We start from the raw sequence: 18,100 nt of genomic DNA on the forward strand, positions 1-18,100 counted from the left end.
ACTTACCTATCCTTCCACTAGTCTGAGCTCCTGATGGTTTCAGCACAGGCTCTGGAGCCAATTGCCTTGGATTCAATTCCAACCGGGTGGTCTTGGGCAAATTACTAAACTTCTCTCTGCTTTGGTTTTCTCATCTGTGAAATGGGGCTAATAATTGTACCTTCCTTCCATTGTGATAACGAAGATGCAATGAGTTAAGTCGTGGCTGCCTCTTAACAAACCCTCAGTAAATGTTAACTCTTATCACTCACCTCTGTCTCCTAAGCAGAACTGACTTCTTGGATGTGTGACCTATGTAGTCACTGAAGGCCCTATGCTTGGAAGGGCTCCATGCTTGGTTTAACGCTCTACTCTTGGTGTCTTGAAATTCTTAATAATTTTTGAACAAGAGACCTTGCATTTTTATTTTGCACTGGGACTTGCAAATTATGTGGCTGGTCCTGACCAGCATATGTTATGTGTCCAGTAAAATTCTGTTGAAAGAATGAGTAAATGAATGAATTCAGCCAACCACTGTTGTTGAACTGAGTCTGCCATTGTCATACAGAACCAATCAAATGGATCAGCCCCGTGAGCAAAATTAAAGGACTTTTGTTGTTAACTCATCCTGCCCATTCCCTGGGACTCAGGAACACTCAAAGCTTGACCTAAGTCTTTGAAGATCTTCTCATCCAGGCCAGGTGCATTGGCTCATGACCATAATCCCAGCACTTTGAGAGGCTGAGGCAGGAGTTTGAAACAAGTCTGCGCAATATAGTGAGACCCATCTCTTAATAAAAAAAAAAAAAAAAAAATCTTCTCATCCAAACTATCCATTTTCCAGGAAGCTTGGACCTTGACAAACTGCCAGTGTTCCTGACGGAGCCAGCAGAGGACCCAATCCAATTCCCCCTTCTCCAGAACTGCAGTCTGCACCGTTCACACCACGCCCCTCTTTTTCTCCCAGCTCAGCATTCCTGGGACAAAGGCATACCTGGTCTCATTCATCCCCATTTTACAGATGGAGAAATAAAGGCTTGGACACAATAAGGTCCATCAAGATTTCCCATGCAGCCCAGTCCCTCTGCCTAGTTAAGTCTGTAGTTCTGTGAAGAGTCTCTAACTAGAACCCCAGAATTCAAACCACTCAAATTGTTTTTGGAGTGACTAGTCATATATGATCATTATATGCTAAATCCCCCTAACCCCAACAGCATTCTGAGACCCTGGCCTGCAAGGACAAGCAAAGGTAAACTCACCTCCCTGCAGGCCCTGAGTGCTGAGTCCTTTCATTCTTTCAACATCTATTGAGAGTCTGCAGCATGCAGGCACTGTGTGAAGCTGAGATACAACCAGGAACAACACAGACAAAAGGCCTTGCCTTTCTAAGAGAAAGTAAAATAAATAAATACAATGTGTATGGTCTGCTGATGGTGCTATACACTATGCAGAAAAATTAAGCAGGGAGGGACAGAGGATGTGAATACTTTGAGGTGGGAGAGGAATGGAGATTTCAATAGGGAGGAGAGTAGAGATTTCAATGGTAAATAGGATCATAAGGGAAAGCTTCAAAGAGAAAAGGACATATAAGCAAAGACCCTAAGAAGGTGAGGAAACAGCTTCCTGCAGCTGTGCAGAGGAAGAGCCTTCCAGGCAAAGGGAATGGCCAGTGCAAAAGCCCGGAAGCCTTATCCATCATTCACAATGCAGAGGGCATCTCTGAAGAGACTAGGAGGGCTTTGTCAGATCACATACATGTCCCCCCACCCCTGGCTAGCCCCAACTTCTCATCTCAGTCTAACCGCCTGCAGACCAATCCAATCTATAGGTTTTTGAACAATTATTTATTGAGCTTCTACAATGGCCAGCCACTGCTTTATTCATCATTGCAGCGGTGTTCTTGTTTTCTTTGTGTTTGCAGTAGTCATAGCTAATCGAGAGAGGTCACAATAAAATTTCAGCATCTAATGGGGTCTGAAATCTCAGCCCTGGCCTCACTGGGCTGGGTCCATGTGACTCCGTAATCTGCCCTTTTGTGGGGCCACGTGCCTCCTTGCTTACTACAGACCCAGCTAGATCCAGTAGATGCCCCCCTTATGCAGACTGTCTGGTTCTGTATGCTTTGGAGATTTCCACTCTGCCCTAGAGTGTCCTCCATCCCTGCGTAGGGTAACCCCTAACAAAGACAAGAACTAGATACATGCTCTTTGCTAGTCTTGAGGGCCAGGGGTCCGCTCCACGTTGGGAGACCTGGAAAAGGCTGGAGAAAGCTCAGCCAGTTACTTCTCTCCAGGAATGGATGTGATAGAGGGGTGAGGGGCGTTGGGAAGCAGCGGGGGTGGGGTCTCAGGCTTCTCAGACCCATCACAGCTCTTTGCATAGGCAGCTGCTACAGTCTGCTCCTGGGGATGCCTGGCCTGGGTACTCCTGCAGAATCTTTAACTCTCTCACACTCACTGTCTTGAGCCCCAGACAGATCTCTCTCTCTCTCTCTCTCTCTCTCTCTCTCTCTCTCTCTCTCTCTCTCTCTCTCTCTTTCTCTCTCTCTCTCTCTCTCTCTCTCTCCCCCCCTCTCCTAAAGTCTGTAGTGGCCACACCAGGAACCCTCCACCTGTCTGCCCTGAGGATAAAGGACCACCCAAACATTGCTTGGATCCCACCTGCTTTACCAATGCTACCCTTCACACAACCTTCAAGCACTCTAGACAAGCCCCCATGACTCCCAGGTGCGTTTGTGCAAGTTTGGAGTGCCCTGTGGGTGTGGTCTTGTGCACGGTGATGAGGATGCCTGCGTGTTTTCAAGGATCTGGGTGTGGGATGGGAGTGCATGAGTGAGAGTGTGAGTACACCGCATGCCTGGGTATTGTGTGTCTGTGTGAGCGTGGGCGAGTGCGTGTTTGAGTGGCTGCAACATCCTTATCCCTGACTGAAGGGCGGCATGCAGGAGGGGCTTCTCTTAACCAGTCTGTATCCTCTTCAAACGCACTCTAGTTAGGGGACAATCCACCGGCGGCCACCCCCAGAGTCGCCACACACACGCACAGGGATGCACGCACCCCTCTTTCCAGAGCCAGCAAGCTCAGCTCCCCTGGTCCAGGAAAACCGACAACCCTTTAGCATCCTCGCTGCTCCAACAGCCCCACCCCTTCCCCCGTTCTTTGCCCTAGGTGTAGAATCCTCTCTCTGGAGATGGACTGGAAGCATTGGCAAGGGGCAAGAGAGGTGGCTGCGAGGAGAGTGGAGAAAGGCAAACTGAGGACACGCTGGAGGAGTGAAGAGCAGCTGCGGGAGAGGCAGATCCCACCCACACCACGCCCCTCCCTCGGGGTTGGAGATGGGGGTAGCCTGTTTTCCACCCCGGTCTTCCTTCGGGGTTCCCAGATCTAACTGCATCTTCTCCCCTGAAACTGGAGCCAAGCGAGGCGGCTGGGACCCCCTCCTCTCCCGCATCCCTCCCACCCTACACAGACTCCGCTTCCAGGCAGCCGCTGATTGGCTGCGGGGAGCGGCGTCCCAGCCCCCCGGCTTTGAGGCGGGAGTGGAGCGGGTCCGAGGTGGGAGGCGCACAGACGGGCTCCGGGAGCCCCTCCCGAGGCCCCGCGCCGCGCGCCCCGCACCCTGCGCCCCGCGCCCTGCGGGAGGGCTGAGCCGGGACTCCAGGCAGGCAGGTGCGGAGCGAGAAGAGGGGATCACGGCCAAGGATAGGAGCCAGTCCTGCGGTGAGAAAGGCGCTGCTGCTCCAGCTGCTGCCTCCGCCGCCTCCACCACCGAGCCGGCGACCAGAGTCGGGCTGGCAGGCCGGGCGCGAAGCGGCGAGGGGAGCGAGGGGCGCGCTCATGGAGCACACGCACGCCCACCTCGCAGCCAACAGCTCGCTGTCTTGGTGGTCCCCCGGCTCGGCCTGCGGCTTGGGCTTCGTGCCCGTGGTCTACTACAGCCTCTTGCTGTGCCTCGGTTTACCAGGTGAGGGGCGTGGGGGAGAGGGAGGGAAGACAGGAACCCCAAGTGCCGGTTAACACTGCCCAGAATCCCCCGTCCTCCCCCGTGCGTTCCCTGGCACCCCCCTCGGAAAAAGTTTAAGCTTTAAGGTCAACTGCAGAGATTTCCACATGGGGGGAAGGAAGTTGCTGTGCCCTGGCTGGGGACCGTGTGTGTGTGTGTGTGTGTGTGTGTGTGTGTGTGTGTGAGTGTGAGTGTGTGTGTTTCATGACTGTGACGGCGGGCGATGGGCTTGGCGTGTGAGCGTGGATTCGAAGGTGCATTTGTGCGCGCGTCTGGAGGGGGCGGCTTTCATGGGGTCGGGGCGTAGAAGGCTGTGTGTGTGTTTGGCTTGACTGTATGTTCTGGACAGAAGGCTTCGCAGAGGCTTCCCTTCTCCCGTGGCCCCGGCACGTCCACCCTACTTGGGGCACCTCTGCCCCTCTGCCTGACACGAGATGAAGCTGGAGACCCTGACACTGAGCACTCTCTTGCTTGGTGGGGGGGGGGGGGGGGGGGGGGGCACTGGCATAGAGAAAGGATGCCTAGCAAGAAAAGGGTCTCCCAGCTGGCTAAGGAGAATCAGGGGTTGGCTCTGGGACCGTGCCCTGGCCAGGGCAAGGGTGCAGAGACACACAGGGCAGCCTGCGGTGACTGCCACCTCAGGGCGTCACAGTCTCCTTGAGGACATGGCTGGCCCCCTGGCTTGGCCTCCAGGTTTACCCACCCTGGGCAGCTCACGCTGCTGCGGATGTCTGGCTGGTCTCACATCTTAATGTCCTTTTCAAAGTGTGGCTGAGACTTGTGCTGAATTCCTGAAGAGAGCTGAGCTGCCGAGAAGGAGGGAGTGCTTGCCTGGGCTGTGTGCAAGAGAGAGGGAGAGAGAGAGACAGGTTTTTTCCTGGGGCTCCAGCTTTGGGTGGACCCTCCTCACAGGCAGTCTTGGTGGCAGATAGATTCCTAAAGATTACCTGCATGCAGAGAGGAGAGAGGGACTGAAAGAAGTGGAGATAAAGAGAGAAAAATAATCCAGTGTACACCCTAAAATCTTAGCATCATCTCCCCAGTCATCTCTTAGTCTGCGAACCTTAGCATCTTGCTATCCTGGGAACTTGGGAGCTGGATTTCTGAGAGCCTGGCTGAGATTTCCTTTCCAAAACATTCAACTTGGCAGTCAGGGCCTCTGATGAGATTGTTTCAATAAATCCCCCCTCTCAAATTTGGCAGGCATGAGATACTAATGTGTGAGCCTCTCTCCCCCAGTCAGTGATGAGGCTTTTATTCCTAACTAATCGCCCCGACTGCCCTAGGAGAGCAGGTTAGCCTCTGATTTGCCCTGCTGGGGTGGTAGCACATGTCCTGTAATTACCTTGAGCTGGGATTGATTTCAGTCCAGGTTCTACCTCCCCTCTTCAGCCCTTCAGAGCTTCTCTCCCAAGAGCACTGCTTTCGGAAATGAGTTTTTGAGGTTGGTTATTTGGTGATGCTTGCTGAACTGGAAAAGTGTCAGAACCTCTTTCCCCCTCAGCATTCCCATCAGAACGCCCCCCACCCCACAATCCACCCACCCTTGCACCTCCTCTACCGAGTGAGGTAGCCACTCACTCACTATCCCAGGCTTTTCTAATGAAACCATTTAAGGGACAGAGACAAAGACAAGCAGAGGTTGACCCTTCAAGAGTTCAAAGCAGGGACAAGAGGATGAAGAAAATGAGGAAAAGCTTAGACCTTCAAAGACCTCAAGGTGAAAGCCAAGGTACCTCACACCTTCACATCCCAACTCCTATACCAGCTGGGGCCTTCCTAACACACAGCATTGACATCTACCATATGCCAGGCACTGTGCTAGCTGCAGGCTTAGCCCAGAGCTTGAGAACTTAAAAGCATGAAGCTAGGATTAGGATTTGGCTGTTGTTGATGTCTTCGTATCCTCAACTAATAGTTTTGGCCACTGTGGTATGCCAAGTATTAAGTGGGTGTCAAAAGGACACAAAGACTCCTAGGATTCAGTCTCTGAGTTCCAGGAGCTCCCAGATGGAAGCGCATGATTCCAGAGGCAGAAGATGGATGCAGGGACCTAGCAACCTAGAGAAGAATGGTTGGGGAGGCCAGGCTTATCCAAAAGTCTTGGTCTGTTAGCAGTTTCGTTAACAGCCCACAAGGCTGGTTCAAAGGTGAATTCTTTAAGTCATTCTCTTAAAACCATAAGGGGAGACAAGTATGTCCTGGCAATGAAGAGTGAGTGTTAATCCGGGTTCTGCTGGGGTTAGGTTGCAGGCTTTTCATATCTCTGTGCCTCAGTTTCCACAACTGTAAAATGGGAATTATGAGAATAGCTATCCCCTGGAGTGGTGTTGAGAAGTAAGGATGTTGCTGGAGATGATGGCACAAGTGAAACGCTCGCCTTGGTGCCTGACATTCATTGATTGACACTGCACTGCTGCAGTCATAGTTATTATGAAGCCGATCAGGTTGTAAAGAGGGGGGTCTGCTTGAACAGCCCCACCAGTGACCAGAGGAGGGACTGAGATACACAGAATAAAGCATTCAGGTCAGCATGTAACTCTGTGTGCTGAGCTCACCACAGTGGTCCCCACCCATCACCTCCCCTCCCCAGCCACCAGCAATTAGCAAACTCTCATTACTCCACCACTGACTGGGAGACGCAGCTTTGCTGGGTGTGGAGTAACAGACCGCAGGCCTTGCTCATATTGTTGAAAACTGAGATTTTAAATGAATCACTATTCCTGGCAGTGGACTCACCCCAGGTTTCCCAAATTCTCGCAGTAGTGGTTGGAGACGTGGGTGGGAACTGAGGGATGGATGGGGAGCGCCTGAATGTTTAGCAACAGCAGAGCTAGTATCACAGGAAAGTGGTGGATGTCTCTGACTACCTTCAGTCTCTAGGTTGGGAGGAAGAGCTAGGGGATTGCCCTAGACAGTCTAATTTTTAACTGGTTGGTGTAGGATCAAAGGAATTCTAATGCAAAATATGGGTACAGCTTTACCACTTAAGAACTCTTCATCTCTCTCCACTATAATTTTCCCCATCTGCAAAATGGGGGTAACAGCAGTACCTGTTACCCACACAGGTGGTATATATTTAAGGTCATCTGTAAAAATGACTTAGCACAGTGCCTTGTCTGAGAAAAGCACTTATTCCTCACTCAGTGACGTCTCCATACCGGATCTCTGTCACCTATATTATTGCACTTAATCCCTGCCACACCTCTGCGACCTATGCCTGTCTTCGAACTCATTTTACAATGAACAAACTAAGACTCAGAGAAACGGAGCATCTTATCTATGGTCGCACTGTCAGGTCAGCATGCAAACATACTGCCTTATTAAACAGTGCAATAAAGCAAGCAGTGCAATTTCATTCTATGGCTTTGCCTTCACTACTGCCAGGCAGTTGTTTGAACTAACCTCGGTCCCTCATTTCTGTGCTCTGTGGAGAAAATCGGTGTCCCACCTGTTCCTAAAACTCCACCTCTTTCCCTCTTTCCTCCTCCTTTCTAAGTAAGCGAGATGTTTCTCACTTCTCGAGACACACAAAATAAGTCAGCGGAGCCGAAAAGGAAGGATTGGGACACTCATTGGGCCAACTGGAATGAGACAGTGCAAAAGAGACAGCAATGCAGGAGAAAATTATGAACTTGAGCCCCTGGGGGAAGAGAGTGAGAGGGAGGATAGGTGAACCAGCTTGATAAGGAAGGGGCAGCACGAAATTAAACTGAGACTTGAGAGATTTTTTAAAAATTACCTTCTAAAGAGTGCCATGGATGTGCAGAAAGAAGACAAGGTGATGAAAGAGATGATGGTTTGAAACTGAATGCTGCCCAGCAGAAGGATGCATTTCCGCCACTGCCAAGTGAGGATGATAACATCTGTAACATCTGCCTTTGAGGGTTGGCGCAAGATGAAGGCAGATGATGAGTCTGTAGCCTGGCAGATAGTACATAGGCCTGACGCATGGTAGTTACCATTGTTGTTCACTAGAAGTAGAAAACTGGTTACCTGTCAGCTGGACTGAGGCCTGCAGATATGTTTTCTTTACCTTGTAAACATTTTTAATGAGAGAAAATGGAATAAACAGGTTAAAGGACACACTCTGGAGCTGGACCTCTGGGGTCTGAGTCCTGGCTGTGCTGCTTACAAGTTATGTGACCTTGGGCTAATGACTTTAACCAGTTTGTGCCTCAGTTTCTCTGTTTAAACTGGGGGTGATTATAAGAATAGTCTACACTTCATAGGGTTGCTGTGAAGATTAAACGGGCTAAGCACTGAGTGCAATGCCTGGAATATGGTAAGCACTCTGTAAGTTATTTTTTCATCATTTAAAAATTAGGAAAAAGTCCCAACTCACTTTGTGACACCAGCTTTATCAAAACCGGACAAAGACATTACAAAAAAAGAAAACTACAACCAAATATTCCTCATGAACATAGACACAAAAATCATCAACAAAATATTAGCAATTTGAATCCAGCAATATATAAGAGGAATAACAAATCAGAATCAACTTGAGTTTATCCCAGGAATACAACACTGGCTCAACATGTGAAAATCACTCAGTATAACTAATCATACTAACAAACTAAAAAAAAATTTAAAGCCATATGATCCATCTCAATAGATGCAGAGAAAGCATTTGACAAAATTTAACATCCATTTGTGATAAAAACTCATCAAACTAGGAAGAGAAAAACAACTTATTTAACTTGATAAAGGGCATCTATAAATAATTTACATGTTACAACACATTTAAAGATAAAAAAACTGAATGCTTTTTCCCTAAGACCTAGAACAAGGCAAGGATGACTGCTCTCACCACTACTATGAAACATCATACTGGAAGAAGTCCTAGCCAGTGCAATAAGGCAAGAAAAAGAAATAAAATTTATACAGAAAGAAAGGAATTAAGTAGTTTTGGTTCACAGATGATACAATGGCCTTCCTAGAAAATCACAAAAACTCCACACCGAAAAAACTCCTACGAACTAATAAGTGAGTTCAGCATGTTTGCAGGATACATGGTTAGTATGTAAAAACCTATTGTATTTTTATATACTACCAGTGAACAATTTGAAATCAAAAATTGGAAATTTTATAAAATAGATTTCCAAGTTCCCTTAAAAACACCAGAAGAATTGACATTAGATTCACATGCCCAGAAGGCAGCAATTTTCTGAAGCTAAGGAATAGCTGCTTGCTTTATTTTATTTTTCCTTTCTTCTTTTTTTTTTTTTTTTTTTTTTTTGCATTAAATAGATAATGATATTCATGTGACTCAAAACCTAAAAATATAAAAAGGTACACATTGGAAAGTCTCTCTTCCATCACTTTCTCCTGCTCACCACTTCTCAAATCCATCACCACAGAGGTAACCACTGTTATTAGTGTTTTAGTTTCTTATGTATTCTTTCAGGGTATCTTCATGCATATCCAAGAAAATATGAATTATGGACTTCAACTCTCCCTTTTATTCACTGTCCCCAAAATGAGCACATTATACACATTGTCCTACATTTACTCTTTTTCCTCTTAATATATTAATCATCCATGATGGTCTATATAAAGCTTTCACATTCTTTTACACAGCTGTATTGTATTCCATTGTGTATTTGAATCATAGTTTCTTGGTTGGCTGCCCCCCTTTCAAAAGCACATAGGCACTCCAATTCCTTTTTTTTTTTTTTTTTTGAGATGGAGTTTTCCTTTAGTTGCCCAGGCTGGAGTGCAATGGCACAATCTCAGCTCAGCAATTCTTCTTCCTCAGCCTCCCGAGTAGCTGAGATTACAGGCATGCACCACCACACCTGGCTAATTTTGTATTTTTAGTAGAGACGGGGTTTCTCCACATTGGTCAGGCTGGTCTCGAACTCCTGACCTCAGGTGATCCACCTGCCTTGGCCTCCCAAAGTGCTGGGATTACGGGCAAGAGCCACTGTGCCCAGCCGGCACTCCAATTCTGAATAGTCCCTAATAGCGTGCCTAATTGACCTCTGTAACCTGTATGACTCATCCTTAGGCACATTTGACTATAGGAATCCTATTATAGCAGTGAGAAAAAGAGCACTTCATCATTCCAGGTTTGCTCTGGCAATAATTCACTGTGTGACCTTGGCCAAGTTATTCTTAATGCATCTCTAAAAGGCCCAGGAGAGCCAGGTTCTGCTGTGTTGCCGTAGTTGGAGACATGGCCCCATGGACAGGACATGAGCATAGACCAATGATGTAGCTATGCTGGAGGCTGCCTGGGCTGGCTTTGGTCTGGGGTCCAGTACAGCACTTTTGTAGTTTTCGCTCCTGCTTAGTTTCTGTAACGATCATGTTAGTTTTGCTTTGTGAGGCTGAGTGTAAAATACATTGCTTCGGAACTGGTCGTGGATTTAAATCCTGTATCTTAACCGTGTTTGCTGTGTGATCGCAGGTATAACACTTCACCTCTCTGAGTCCCGGTTTTCCCATCTGCAAGAAAGTGGGCAGTTGAGTTTAGCAGTTAAGCAGTGGTCTCTGAAGTCAAACTGACTGGCTTTGAACCCTGCTCCCCTGACTACTAATCTGTGACCTTGGGCACATTTCTCACCCTCTCTGAGTCTCAGTTTCTTTGGCTGTGAGATGGAATAACAATACTTCTCTCATTGGGCTGTTTTGGGGATTAAATGAAATTATAAAATGCTTAGCACTATTCTTGGCACGTGTTCACTCTCACATAAAGTAAGAGTTCAGTAAACGCTATTAACCTTCTGTGCCCTGGATTGGTTGCTGTGGCGATTAGAAATAAAATATGAAAAGGCTTCTCACAGTGCCTTCCACATTGTAGGAGCTTGGCGAATAGTCACTCGCATTGTTTTATTGTCTAACATGTCCACGTGCTCAAGCCTTGTAAATGCCCTGTAGCCACACATCACTCTGTACATAGGTCTTTTCCGTGAATCCACAATTTCACTCAAAGTGGAAATGAAATAACATACCCTGACACACTAGAAGAGAATGACCCCATGGATTAAGCAATCAATTCCATCATAAGCCTAGGGAATTTGTCCCCCTAAAAGAGTTGCCTGTGATTCAGCGAAACTCCCAGAAATAATATCAGTGCAGAACATGAAATGGCCTTCAGCTACAGCTGGCAGAGACCGACAAGCACCACTAGCAAGGTTGTCCTGGATACTGCAGTCAGAATCATGAACAGAAAGGGTCCTGCCTCTGAACCTCCATGTGGATCTGAAACGTATTGGCAAATGGTGATAGCCAGTGCCAGCCCCGCAGAGGGCACCATGAAATGATAGTGGCCAGGTGTCTTGAATTCAAATATTTAAACGGAGCAGTCAGATAATGTAAATGAACAAAATAGTCTAGTTTTTAAGAAATGCTTCACTTACCCAAAGAATCATGCTTCTCTGCTGTTTTTCTGAAAGCTTGTGGCTCTCCTCATCTCTTATTTTCTCTCAGTTGTAGAAACAGATGTACAAAACAAACCAAAAAACCCAAACTATTCCTCTTAATAATTGCTAACACACTTAAAGTGCTTACTATGTACTAAGCATTCTTCAAAACACTTCAAATGCATTAACTTATTTAACTTTTTTTTGAGACAGTCTCACTGTGTCGCCCATACTGGAGTGTGGAGTGCAGTGGCACGATTTCAGCTCACTGCAAGCTCCATCTCTCAGGTTCAAGCGATTCCCCTGTCTCAGCCTCCTGAGCAGCCGGAATTACAGCCGTGCGCAACCATGCCCGGCTTATTTTTTGCATTTTTAGTAGAGATGGGGTTTCACCATTTTGGCCAGGCTGATCTCAAACTCCTGGCCTCGAGTGATCCGCCCACCCCAGCTTCCCAAAGTGCTGGGATTACAGGTGTGAGCCTCTGCGCCTGGCCTCATTTAACTTATAATGATTCTTTGACGATTCTTTGAGGCATGTATACATGACACCCGTTTTTCAGGTGAGAACTTTGAGACACTTCCCCAAGGTCACACAGTGAAGAAATGACAGGGCAGTATTCAGTACTGCTTCTCGGCTTTCATATAAGAAAGCAGCAGCAAACGCTCCTCAATGATAACCAGCATTCAGACCAGGTCGAGAGAGATGGGAGTGACCACAACAGGAAAGCTAGGGACTGAGGGAGCTAGAAAGTGCCACTGCCACTCCACTTTCCAGCCAGTGGTTCGGTGTTGCCAAGTTGTTCAAAAAATCTAGAAATCTAGATTTTCATATGAAATGTCCATGGTTTCACATGTTGGCCACTAATTCAAAAATTTCAAAAACACTATGTGAGCCAACACTTTGTGAGCCAAACCAAACATATCTGCAGACTGGATATGGCCCACCACACTGCCAATTCACAAACCCAGGGGTTGGAAAAGCTGCAAGAAGCACCAAAAAACACCAATGGAGTTACAGGGGTGGAGAAAAAAAGAAGAAGAATCTAGAGGGAGGATTGAGGAAAAACAGGGATGGAGACACAGAGAAATATGTGGCTAAAGTGGAAAAGCATGCCAACCCATGAAACCAGGGATTTGGGATAACCTGGAATAAAGAACTCCAAAAATACCACAAATTGCATGCTAACAACACCTTGAAACACAAATCCACCATTTTGGGGGGGGGGGGGACAGGAAGTGTCCTTACAACCTGCCAGCATGGTGGATCAGGATGTAGGCTCCGTGGCCCTCAGACCTGTGTTCAAATTCCAGCCTCATCGTTTCCTATTAATGGGGCTCTGGCAAGTGGCTTCACCTTTTCTGAGCCTGAGTATTCCTATCTGCAGTTCCTTTCTCACAGGGTTTATGGTGTGGCTGAAATGAGATAATTCAGGGTTGCATGGGGCACAATGTCTGGTACTAGCCATTACTATGTGCTAAGAATTCTTCAAAACACTTCAAATGCATTAACTTATTTAACTTTTTTTGTTGTTCTTTGAGACAGAGTCCCAGTGTGTCACCTAGGCTGGAGTGTGGAGTGCAGTGGTGCCATTTCAGTTCACTGCAAGCTCCACCTCCCAGGTTCAAGTGATTCCCCTGCCTCAGCCTCCCAAGTAGCTGGAATTATAGCCACCATTCCCAGCTAATTTTTTGTGTTTTTGGTAGAGACAGGGTTTTACCATGTTGGCCAGGCTGGTCTTGAACTCCCGGTCTCAAGTGATCCACCCACCTCGGCTTCCCAAAGTAGTGGGATTACAGGTGTGAGCAGTAATGGCTGCCATGTTTTCTATGAGCCCAAACATCCCCATTTTATGAAATGAGGAATTTGCAGAGCTAGGAATGTGATATGGTTGAAGTTTGTGTCCCCACCCAAATCTCATCTTGAATTGTAATCTCCAGGTGTTTAGGGAGAGACCTGACGGAAAATTATTAGATTAAGGGGTGGTTTCCCCCATGCTTTTCTCATGATAGAAAGTGAGTTATCATAAGATCCGATGGTTTTATAAGGCAGTTTTCCCTGCTCTTGCTAGCTCTCTCTTTCCTGCCACCCTGTGAAGTAGGTCTTTGCTTCCCTTTCGCCTTCCACCATGATTGTAAGTTTCCTGAGGCCTCCCCAGCCATGTGGAACTGTGAGTCCATTAAATCTCTTTCCTTTATAAATTACCTAGTCTCAGGTATGTCTTTGTAGCAGTGTGAGAATGGACTAATACAGAATAGCAGAGTCTTAACCAGAACTTACTTTTCCCAAGTCTCAGTTCACTTTTCACGAAATCACACTGCTAGCAGTCTCTTAGGAGGAAGCAAAAGAATAGGAGTAAAGGAAAAAGAGACTGGGAGATTTGAGAGCTCAGAACGATTGTCTAGATATTTTTGGTTTGTTTTCTTGGTATATAAGATTATTTTAGGTGGTACAAGTCTGTAGCATTGAATCTCTTTTCAGCTGTCTTAATCCTTTGGATTCCATCAAAGGGAAAGCTTCAGCTTGGTGCTAGTGTATGTTTAACACCTTTTTAAATATGTGCTAAATCTCCCCCTTTTCCTTTTTTTTCAGACAGGGGCTCACTCTGTCGCCCAGGCTGGAGTGCAGTGGCTCACTCATAGCTCACTGCAGCCTTGAACTTCTGGGCTCCAGTGATCCTCCCATCTCAGCCTCCTGAGTAGATAGGACTACAGGCACATGCCACTGCACTCAGTTTAAATCTCTCTTTTGAATAGACACAGAGCAAGCCTTGGGCTCAGACCTTGGCAGGCAGAAGCACCTAGCTGGAGTTTAATGTGACTCTTGTATTGTCATCGTATTTCTGTTTAAGGCTACCTCCTGTTTACAACGGGGAAGGGAGGCTGATTTTTGATCTGGGGTGGTTATATACATGTGCTATCCAATAGAATAACCACTAGCTGCATGTAGCTAGTGAGCATTTGACATTTGACTAGTGCAACTGTGGAACTGAATTTTTTATTTCATTTCATTTCAATTAATTTACAACTAAAATCGCATACTCAATTCAGTTAGTAGAAAATGTCTGTATACTTGGAACAATTTGAGTATGTGAATCTACTCTTTCAATCATACATTTTATGACCTCTAAATAGAAGTCAGAGACTTCCAATGAAAATTTATCATCCATAGAGATACGTGCTGGAAGCATGAAATGCACATCAGAGTTTGAAGATTTAGCATGAAAAAAAGTGAAATATCTCATCGATAATTTACATAAATTACATTTTGGATGTACATAGTTAAATAAAATATATTGTTAAAATTACCTTCTGCCTCTTTTTACTTTATTAATGTGGCTACTAGGAAAATTTTAATTGCATATATGACTCCCATTTATATTGGGCAGCAGAATTATATAAAATGTAAATTTAAGGGAAAAAAGGCAAATCACTTTCAAACAAAATGCCAAATAAATGATAGTACTGGTGACACAAGAATGCAGCAAAAATCACAAAGTTGATGGGTGTCTTAGTCTGTTTGGGCTGCTGTAACAAAGTACCATAGACTAGGGTGCTTATATACCACAGAAATTTACATCTCGCAGTTCTGAAAGCTCGAAGTCTGAGATCAGGGCGCCACAGCAGTCAGGCTCTGGGAAAGGCCCTCTTCCAGGTTGCCGATTCCTGACTTGTTGTATCCTCTCACAGGGGAAAGAGAGGAAGAGAGCCCTCTGGAGTCCCTTTTATAAAGGCACTAATTCCATTCATAAAGGCTCCATCTCAGGACCTAATCAACCCCCAAAAGCCCCATTTCCTAATCTCATCACATTGGGGGTTAGGACTTCAAAATACAAGTTCAGTGGGGAACACATTCAATCCTTTGCAGTAGGACAATCACTAAAGTCTGGGGAACACTGTTCTAATACAATGTCCTTTTTAAAAAGTATATTTAGGCCGGGCGCGGTGGCTCAAGCCTGTAATCCCAGCGCTTTGGGAGGCCGAGACGGGCGGATCACGAGGTCAGAAGATCGAGACCATCCTGGCTAACATGGTGAAACCCCGTCTCTACTAAAAAATACAAAAAACTAGCCGGGTGAGGTGGCGGGCGCCTGTAGTCCCAGCTACTCGGGAGGCTGAGGCAGGAGAATGGCGTAAACCCGGGAGGCGGAGCTTGCAGTGAGCTGAGATCCGGCCACTGCACTCCAGCCCGGGCGACAGAGCGAGACTCCGTCTCAAAAAAAAAAAAAAAAAAAAAAAAAGTATATTTAATTTAGAGATGGGGGGGGTCTCACTATGTTGCCTAGGCTGGTCTCGAACTCCTGGCCTTAAGTAATCCTCCTGCCTCAGTCTCCCAAAGCTCTGGGATTATAGGCACAAGACCCTGCACCTGGCCTACAATGCCCTTGATGGAAAAACTGAGGCTGAGAGGGAAAGGAAATTCCCCAGGGATGCATACATAGCTAATTAGCAGCAGAGCTGGACCTTGACCCCAAATCTCTGGGATTCCAAATCCAGTGTGCTTTGGCCATTGCAGCAGCATGAATAACCCTCCTGCCTCCACCTCTACCAAGGGAAATGTAAAGATGGTAGGGTCAGGCGTGGGGAGGAGGTGACTACCTTAGATCCTAGTACAATTCAAAGGGAGGGAATTTTACTGTATGGGTGACCCAGGATCTTTGCTTTTCTATAAAGCGGAAGCAGAATGGCTTATGCTTTCCTTAAGTGATGATCATGACCTGCTGGACTGCATTGAGAGGAAGCTAGGAATTTTAACCTCAAATGTGTGTTTTCATTTTGCCCCATGGCAAAGAGGGATGCGAAGATAAACCAGAGAGCACAATCAGACAATGCACCTGCATTCATTGACTCATTTATCCAGCCATCCATTCATGCATATATACATCCGCCCACACATCCATCCATCTATCCACCCATCGATTCATCTATCGATCCACGCATCTATCCATCCATATGTCCATGCATCTATCCATCCGTCTGTCCACACATCCATCCATCCATCCATCCATCCACACATCCATCCATCCATCCATCCACATGTCCATCCATCCATTCTAGGCCTGGCATTGCTAGATACCAGGCACCATGTGAGGTACATGGTGAGCCAAAAAAGACCCGTTTTTTGCCCTTGTAGCATTTACACACAACACACACACACACACACACACACACACACACACCCGGGAAAGACCAGCATGATCAGAAACCCAAATAAATGTAAAAGTGCAACAGAGAAAATGTCATGAAAGAGAGCTGCTTGGTGCTGTGAGAGCTTATCACTGAAGAACTTGACCCAGACAAGAGAACTCAAGGAAAGCTCCCCTCAAGAAGGAGTGATCAAAATCTGAAGGACAAGGAAGGGAAGAGTGGAAGGGAGGGAGCAAAGGGAGCAGGCCGTGCCATGACCCTGAGGCAGGAGGGGACTGGTACACACAGATCAGGACAGCAAGAAGGCCAGAGTGTCTGGAGCGACCAAAAAAGGAGAAGGGGGATACATGGTGTCAGATGCAAGCAGAGTGAAACAGGAGGTCAGCACCTTACAGAAGCAGGTAAATTGACCCTGAGTTAGGACAACACATTCTACAGAGTATGAACTGACATGTCCACTAGTGACTTCTTTTCTTTCCCTGCTTGTTTGGCAACCACGGATACAGCTAGGGGAATTGCTTTTCAGCCACAGACATTTCTTATTTTCAGCTAAGTGCAAAGCAAGCGATCAGCCTCATCATTTCAGTGGTGGGACTCTACCCAGACTCACAGACACACACACAAGCATGCACACCCAGACACACAGATGCAGACCCACACAGACACACATGCAGACACACACCACATGCAGAGACACACGCACATATAGACACACAGAAGCACACATCAACATGCACACATAGAGATGCACACACAGAGACATACGTGCAGATACACACCACACACAGAGATACACAAACATATAGACACACAGATGCACACATACACCACACACAGACACACACACACACACACACTCTGCAGCCAAAGGTGTAGAATGGCCATGGTTCTGTTCTAGCTGCAACTTTTAACTTTTAGCGTTCCAGCCTCACCACAGTTCAGCTCCACAGAGCTGCTGACAAGATCCATCATCTGCCTCCTGAAAGGAAGCAATGTCTTCCCTGGAATGTGGTGGAAGGGGCAGTGGTTGGAGAGAGAGCACAAGACGGGTGGTGTCATAAGGAGGGTCAAGGTGGGCATCCCTTAAAGGAATCAGGGACCCACACTCCTGGCCCTCACAGACTGCGGTTCTGCCTTGTGTCCTCCCTCCACACCCATAACCCTTCCAGAACACCCCTTCTTCCTGGCAGAGGACATCATGGAGACAACAATGGTTTAGGGATAGGACACACCTGGGCTTGAGTTCAGTGCTGCAACTTTATTAGCTGCAAGACTGTGAGCAGGTAATTTCCCTTTCTTCGAGCCTCAGTTTCCTCATCTGGGAATGAGGGTGATAAGATCAACTGTGTTCACTTAGCTCATATGCATGAGCCCATCACGTACCAAGCACTCATCTAGGCAGTGGGAGAAAAGCAAAGGAAAATACAAAGAAGTCCCTGAGTAAGCAGGGAGATGAGCAGCAGGCAGGGAAGTCAATGCACACACAAAACCATTTCAGATACTGACATGTGCCATGGAGATCATACGGAGTAAGGTGATAGGGAGCTCCATTAGGTTGGGTGGTCAAGAAAGGGTGTTCCAAAGTGGTGATGTTCGAGCAGAGACCT

General features: G+C 46.8%; 1 protein-coding gene across 2 annotated transcripts in view; it reads left to right on the forward strand.

Moving 5' to 3' along the window:
• The first annotated feature begins 3,517 nt into the window (after positions 1-3,517).
• Positions 3,518-18,100, forward strand: part of GPR139 (G protein-coupled receptor 139) — a 44,288-nt gene continuing 29,705 nt past the window's right edge. Inside the window, exons 1-2 of one of the 2 annotated variants that reach the window (XM_030925427.1) lie at positions 3,657-3,942; positions 6,410-6,508. Coding sequence is in view for 1 of the 2 variants with exons in the window: in XM_010388558.1 (XP_010386860.1) it covers positions 3,816-3,942 (127 nt within the window). In the remaining variant the exon portion in view is untranslated. Of the gene's footprint in view, positions 3,943-6,409; positions 6,509-18,100 lie in introns of both variants that reach the window. The other variant, XM_010388558.1, reaches the window with a different exon arrangement.

The sequence above is a fragment of the Rhinopithecus roxellana genome, chromosome 20 (assembly GCF_007565055.1).
Source record: "Rhinopithecus roxellana isolate Shanxi Qingling chromosome 20, ASM756505v1, whole genome shotgun sequence".
Lineage (NCBI taxonomy): Eukaryota > Metazoa > Chordata > Mammalia > Primates > Cercopithecidae > Rhinopithecus > Rhinopithecus roxellana.